General features: G+C 36.5%; 1 protein-coding gene across 2 annotated transcripts in view; it reads right to left on the bottom strand.

The window, feature by feature from the left end:
* Positions 1-964: 964 nt before the first annotated feature.
* rnf150a (ring finger protein 150a) overlaps positions 965-7,773 on the bottom strand; it is a 109,681-nt gene continuing 102,872 nt past the window's right edge. For both annotated transcript variants that reach the window (XM_048600687.1, XM_048600697.1), the window contains one exon: positions 965-6,625. In XM_048600687.1, coding sequence (XP_048456644.1) covers positions 6,622-6,625 — 4 coding nt within the window. In that variant the 3' untranslated portion in view covers positions 965-6,621. The remainder of the gene's footprint in view (positions 6,626-7,773) is intronic.

The following is a 7,773-nucleotide window of genomic DNA, read 5'->3' as shown; positions in this document are numbered from 1 at the left end:
AAACTTGAAGGAAGCAGCTCAGCAACTACAGAATGAGCTGGACAATATTAGTAAGTGGGAAGATTAACAGCAATGAAACTTAATGCACTAGAATGAAAAATACCACACATGACAGAAATAAGCTGTACACTGAAAGGTGCTGCAAGATTTTTTTCAACGTTTACATATATGTTCCATGAATGGCACAGAAATAACTAAGGGTGAAATGGAAAGTGGCCAAGAGTCTGACTAGACCTGATGCTAGTCTGCATTGAAGCAATCAACATCAGTAAAATGCTGAAACGATGCAACTGAAACTGATCAAAAAAAGATGTGATTAAGCTGTATGCTGACTGTACTTCATAATACTACATCCATTCTAGTTACCAAATCATTCGGGAGAAATTCAAGCACGGGCGACAGTACAAGCAAGAGCTTTGCTATTGATTCCTGGTTGCAGGAATCTTACTTTTGAAGAATTGAGAAACTAGGGAGGTTTCAGCCTAGAAAAGATACATCTGGTATAGGAAATATCAAGTTCTTCATGTCAAGAATGAACTATGCTTAAAAGGATTTCCTGGCAGACGGGAAACATGGATGCATGCAAGAAATAACTGCATACCGAGAAAGATGCTGGTAAAATGCTTCTTGGGGTAGCACTAACATATGCCAAATTTTCCTCTCCATCCCTGTCCAACATCAGTGAAGGACCTTTGCATACCCGAGTTGGGACAATCATCCAGTTCGTAAAAGGTATATTATCTTAAGACATTTTATCCTACCATTCTTATTATATGTGGAAACTGAATGAGAATACATGTTCCAATTCTCAGTACTACCTTTTCTCCTCTTTATAATCATAAAATCCTTCAATGAATAAATAGCTTGAAGACTTGGTTTGTACATTGAAGCAGTCCATGGAAAGGTGTCATTAATAAAGTTTAAACAAAACACAAAAAAATGGAACTCACTTGTTAAGAAAACCGTTCAATCAAAATTTATTGGGACTCTTTTTTTAAATTTTGTATTGTTGTAACATTTTACCTGGTACATACCAACACAGCTGCACATATTTACATTTTGTCTATGTAACAAAATAGTAGTAATAGGCTACTGAATAATGCTTCCACATGTGAATTTAATTCCTCCCCTTTTGTACAAACATCAAGTCTATGATCAAGCAATTTAAAGTACAGCAAACCAAAAAAGAAATATGCTTCATCATTGATTGCATCAGGCAAATCCCTTTTCCCCAGTAACATCCTTGGATGCCAGCTTTTCTTAAAAAAAAATAAAGTGCATTATAGGGGAAGAAACATTATGCTTCAATGATTCACTTCAAACAGAAAATAGTTCCAACACCATACATAAAGAAAATTCTATAGGAAAATGTATTATAACTGCTAATACAGCTGTAAAATATTTTAGCCTATTATCCTGCAAGTTTCAGCATACAACAATATGCCAAATAACAAGAAATTCTATTGTTATCACCATGCAATCCATTTGCCATTTGGCTTAACACTCACCAAACAAGTATTTACTAGAAATGAAAACAACTGGAAGAAATAGCACTGAGAAAGCAAAACAAATATTTCAACTGGACTGATGTTTTGGAGGACAAAAGCAGCATACCTAATAATAGTGAGCTGCATCAAAAACAAATAAATCCATTACTAATCTATTAAACTTAAGGCAATGTGTCCTTCTCTAGCGCATAACCATTGACCTACTAAACAGAAACCCATGTTCTACGAAACCTGGATGATGTCATCTTTAATAAAGGATATTAAAATGATATTTAAAAAGGGAGTGAATCGAAATAAACCATATACACAGTGCAAAACAGCACTGAAAAGTCTGGACAGCAATGGTTTGGCATATGTGGTCTCAAATATAGCAATCTAGACCAATCTCCTCTCACTTATGCGTTGTTAACATTCCATTTATAGCAACAATCTGGTATTGAACGTTGTATTGAATGGTGACCTAATTCCACTTGTTTGCTACCAGAAATTGTTACATTAGTATAATGCAAACTTTCTTTTTAGTAGGCCTCTGTAGATAGAAACACCACATAACCTCTAGATTTCACATTTGCACCATGGCAAAAAGGCTTATCTTTGTGAAAATAAGGACTTTGGGGTGCAAAATCGTAGTTGAGGACAATCCAGTTTCTTATACGTTTATCATGATGTTAAAAAAGAAGTTATGTCCCTAATTGTAAAGGCAAACATCCTGTTCATTATTAACAGCTTTAACAACTTGCCTTACCACTGTCAATGATTTGTGCATACATACCCCGAGGCTGCTTTACTCAAACATCCGCTTTGGAATTGTACCCTTTATAATACAGTCTCTTCTCATTCCTCTTATCAAAATAAATTAATACTAAAGGATATCGGGTTCTAATCTAAACTGAAAAAGTCACATGGAGCATGGACTTCTTAGGGACACACACACAAAGTTCAATTTGTTCATGGGATGTGTATGTCACTGACTAGGCAAATAATTATTGTCCACCCTTATTCGCAGTTAAGAGTCAACCACATTGCCATGGGTCTGGAGTTACCTGTAAACCAGACCAGGTAAGGGTTGTACTTATCTTCCCTAAAGACATTAATGAACCAGATAGCTTTTTCTAACAATAGACAATGGTTCCAGAGTCATCATTTGACCCTTATGTCAAGATTTTTATTGAATTCAAATTCTACCTTCTGCCATGGCAGGATTTAAACCTGGGTTGCTAGTGATAATATTGCTAGGCCAACACCCCCACCTTTTAGTAATAATGTCATCTTTAAATCAGCAAAAGGCAGGGCTTGAATGTGAGGCAAAACTAATGCCACCCTGGGATTCACTGGCATTGATGCCACTTAGGAGTTTAAATGGGTAGACAGTGATCAATGGTCCCCAACAAATTTAGCCAAGACAGCCATATAACAGGAAAGACTCTTATTGACTGTTGAAATGAAAATAAAGGCAATCCTTGCAGAAACCTTTAAAAACAAACAATGTTTTAAGATGCAGTCCTGTTGAGAAGATTTGGTTTACCTCATCCAAAGATAATGTAGGTACAGCAATGCAGTGCTGTGGATGGAACCATATTTAATGGAGGCTTGAAGAGGCAACATGGATTGGCATCTGTTTGAAGTTCAGGACTTGGGCACATTAGTAATACTGTTTTAAGTATGATACTTCGGTCAACACTTGTTGAAGGTAAGGTAAAGCTATAAACAGTGCTCAAGAATCTACCTCTTTAATACTTTCTTTATGGCTCTATGTTAGCTTTAATTTTTCAATGTTTTTTGTGCCACAGTATTATCCCAAGTGATGCCACTTCAAAAAAAATATAGCTTTACCATTCTGGTGGCCAGCATTTTCTGAAAGTCAAGAAAAGAGCATCTGTTAAGTCAGGAATAAGTTTACAGATGTGAAAACAAAATCATACTAATTTGTAATCGCACCATGCCCATGCTGGCTGAAAAAGACAGACATATTCAGTCTAATCTACCTTCCAGCTATTGGTTCACAGCCCTGTAACTCTCAGCACTTTGAGTGCATAACCAAGTGTGTTTTTAAGTATAGTGAAAGATGTGTGCCTTTATCACCCTTTCAGGTAGTGAGTTCCATCATTCTCCGAGTGCCCATTGGTAATTATCTTCTGTTAAATGAAATAGGTCCTTCCTATTTGCTCTACCCAGAGCAATTAAATCTCCCCTTGGAACTTCTGTTACAATAAAAAACAATTCTTGCCAATTCAGTCTTTCCGCAGAATTCATGGTAATATTCTCATACATCTTCACTATATCCTCTCAAATGTGCTCATAACCTTTATGTAATGCAGCATGCAGATCTAAAAGCAGTGCTTTAGCTGTAGTCTGGCTAGTACTTAAAACCGTCCTTGCAAAAGCTCTCTGCTCTTATACTGTAGGCTTGGCCAATAAAGCAATATATTTCACATGCCTTCTTGACCTTCCTATCTGTTTGCCTTGTCTCCTTCCTTGAAGTAGACATATACTTCAAAATCTCTCTGTTCCTTGACTCTCGAGAAGGCTGCTATTCATTTTTTATTTCCTTGCTTATTTGCACTCCCCAAATGCATTACTGCACATTCTCCAGTTTGAAATGTAACATATTTCTGCACTCCTGACTAGTCCATTGTTATCTTCTCACAGTCTAGATATTTTCCTCACAATCAATGACACGAGAAACCTAGCATAATCTGCAAATCATTCTATCATTCTGAAAGTCTTTGTTGCATCTTTACATCTTAAAGATTTTTGTAATTTTGTCTCATCGATAAATGTGGCAATCTTACAGATGGTTTCATAGCTAAGTTATGTAAATGAGAAGCAACAGGAGTCCAATGCCTCTAATCATCAGGTTATCCCAATCATGGCAGGTCTTCGCAAAATGCACAATAAAACGGCACTGCTGGAAAATGGTACAAGAATTTTGCATACTAGATTTTACTAAAACGTAAAACATAACCACACAAAAACTTTGATGAATCTTTCTGAGAGGCTAGCAACTGGAGGAGAGCAGCTGAGATTTCTTATAGCAACAAGAAACACTCAAACAGCAATTCAAACCTTTCCTGGATTTGCTGCTGTCAGGAGAAAAGTTAACAGGAGTGCAGTTTCCAGTAAACCCTCTTGTACAGCAAAGCATGTGACTTGAGGAAATGGTTTAGACGACTTTCCATCTTGCATTGATGAACTACAATTCTACATCCTATCCCTTTCCACTTTGGTCTAAGATTTCTCAATGGCATTCATGCATGCTTTTCTTGATCAGCAACATTTAGTAATTCTAAACTTGTGTTTCAGTCAGAAAAAGTACATCTTTTAAAACGCTAATATCAGACAATTTCATCATCATAAGATTTTCAGTCAAATGCCTTTCTATAATTCATTTTCCATCTTTGCAAGTTTAACAACTATCATCAAATTCAAGCAACAAACAGAATGGTGCTAAAATGTCTACTGGGCTCTACTTCCTTCCCATTCAAATCCCAGACTTATATACATGAACGTATTTCCTTTCAACATTAAACTGCCAAACTGTAACCTCAAAAACGCTAATATCTTTAGATCAATGAACCATCTACATTGCCTATGGCTGTGTTGTTTCAAAACCAAAATAATATATCAGGTGATATATTCATTGGTGGTCCTAAGGGCACAGTAGGGCTTTTAATTTGTTCATCATCATTAAAATTATCAAAGATTGCCTATTTGCAAATGTTAATGTCTAAATAGTTAACAATCTACCTAAAGAACAAAAACAGTACAGTAATTTCAAAAACATACAACCTTTGCTGCTTTGTGATATGTCCTCCCTAGGGAATCTTTCATTCTTTTCAACTTTATTTATTACATGAAAGGTTGTTTTTGAAAGATGGAAAGATCTATCTACAAAAATGTCACAGTAGAATCTCATGACTTAAGTCATTTATTCAGACTCCGTATAACAATTCTGTAATTCTAATACATTTTCATGTTTTTGACTGTACAATAAGCTACCGCTGGGAAAGATGATATATGCAACTGAAATTCAAATTCCATAAAATATTAGAAAAGTCCATTATATCGTGTTTTGGCTGAGGTCGGTTGGTGTAATGTAATTCTGTAAAGACTAGAATTATTTTTTTTCCAATCACTCAAAAGCCATTAAAGCTTGTGGTTTAACCTATTTGGCCACTTTCTCAGCGGTGTGTGCGCGCGCGTGTGTGTTAATAGCCACTTAGAGGAATGTCAAATATGAATCATACACACAAACATTCAAACAATCCAATCTACCATGAATTCTTAAGAGTGCAAGCAGGTTGTTGCTGGAACATTCACTCTGTCTAAGTTACTATCACAGCACATTGTATACATACACAGTATGCCTGCACAATACCATTACATGCTCTTCTATTGGCAAAGATATGTTAAGGAGGTGGCAGATGAATTTCTAGAAGTATTTTCAGCACCTGCAAGTTGCTGCTCTGAATTTTTATTGAACAAAATAAATTTTACTTAAAGCTGACCACAAAAAAAAGCTAGTGATTCACAGATGTGCAAGACTTGGAGCCAAGTTTAAAATTCAGTTTATAACTTAAAAGCACCAACTGAATGTTTTTAGTGTTGAGGCAGTGATTCCAGGATTAATCCTTTTAATAAAAAAAATTTAAGATCAAACTCTGGAAAAGCTGGAGTCAGTCGCAAAAACAAACATTAAAAAAAAGTTCACCATCATTGAAATTAAAAAACGTAAACAGAAAAATTGTTATTTTCTTCACTTCAGTCACTGAATTTTGTTAACAGCATTTTTAAATATAGGAATGAGAGCAAGAGAGAAGCTTGCAGCATCCTCATGAAGAAAACAAGACATTGAATGCTAAAGAATCTGTGTCTAAGGAAGAGTAAACGATTGTCGCTATTGCTCTCACAATCTTCCCAGTTCTGAATACGCCAGATAACGTTTCAGTCATTTTGTGTGCTTGCCTGATCCACATCCAGAAACAGAATAAACCCTTCTCAGGATTTCACCTCCTCACACTCCTGGTCAGTGGAGAGCTCTATGTCAGAAAATCCAACTTCAACAGCCAGAATCAGTGACGTTTCTGAATCGCTGCTCACAACTGGTCCTTCATCATCTTTGAGAAAGGAGGGAAAAAAGTTATCAAGTGTGCCTTTATTTGACATCTAATATTAGAGATACAATTCAACAGAAGCTTCAAGCAACCAGTAACTCAAGTCATGCATTATTGAAACCATACTAAGTAAATTACTGCTACTAACGGAGCTACAATGGTCCAAATTTGAAATAGAAATCTCAAACTTCAATCAACCCAAAGATTTATTTTTTAAGTTACAGAACAAGCATTAAAGATTCTTAGAACTGGCAATTGTATTATTTTTGTAGACCCAAAACATTACTGTTGACCATTCAAGTGCCTTTACCAACAGTATTTCTTCAGTCATTATTATAATCATATACCATTGGCATTCTCTATTCTCCAAAAAGAATGCAAACGGTAGTGAATAATGCTACATAGCACTTGCAAATTCATTGTCACACAGATGACCCTGATTGATGACAATCAACTCCATCAACAAAATAAACAAAGATACTCAAGAATTGGTTAGGCCACTATTGGAATACAGCGTGCAATTCTGGTGTCTATGCTAAGGAAGGATGCTGTGAAACTTAAAGGGTTCAGAAAAGATACACAATGATGTTCCCGGAGTTGGAGAGTTTGAGCTATAAGGAGAGGCTGAATAGGCTGGGGCTATTGTCCCTGGAGTGTCAGAGGCTGAGGAGTGACTTTAGAGGTTTATAAAATCATGACGGGCATGGTTGGGGAAATAGACAAGGTCTTTCTTCCCCCAGGGTGGGGAGTCCAAAACTAGAGGACATAGGTTTAAAGTGAGAGGGGAAAAGAGTTAAAAGGGACCTAAGGGGCAACCTTTTTCATACCAAGGGTGATGCGTGCATGGAATGAGGTGCCAGAGGAAGTGGTGAAGGCTGGTACAATTATAACATTTAAAAGGCATCAGGATGGGTGTATGAATAGGAAGGGTTGAGAGGGATATGGGCCAAATGCTGGCAAATGGGACTAGATTTATTTAGGATATCTGGTTGGCATGGACCAATTGTACCAAAGGGTGTGTTTCTGTGCTGTATATCTCTATGACTCTTACTTAAGAGTTACATTGCAGTCACGAAATTCCAACAGGCTGCACAAATTAAGTGGTGGGATGAAATGCCTTCACTCACATGACTACTCACACAGAGTATATC

The sequence above is a fragment of the Rhincodon typus genome, chromosome 1 (genome assembly GCF_021869965.1).
Source record: "Rhincodon typus isolate 14 chromosome 1, sRhiTyp1.1, whole genome shotgun sequence".
NCBI lineage: Eukaryota > Metazoa > Chordata > Chondrichthyes > Orectolobiformes > Rhincodontidae > Rhincodon > Rhincodon typus.
Note: the sequence above shows the minus strand (reverse complement) of the source record. Positions and strands in the feature narration are given on the sequence as shown.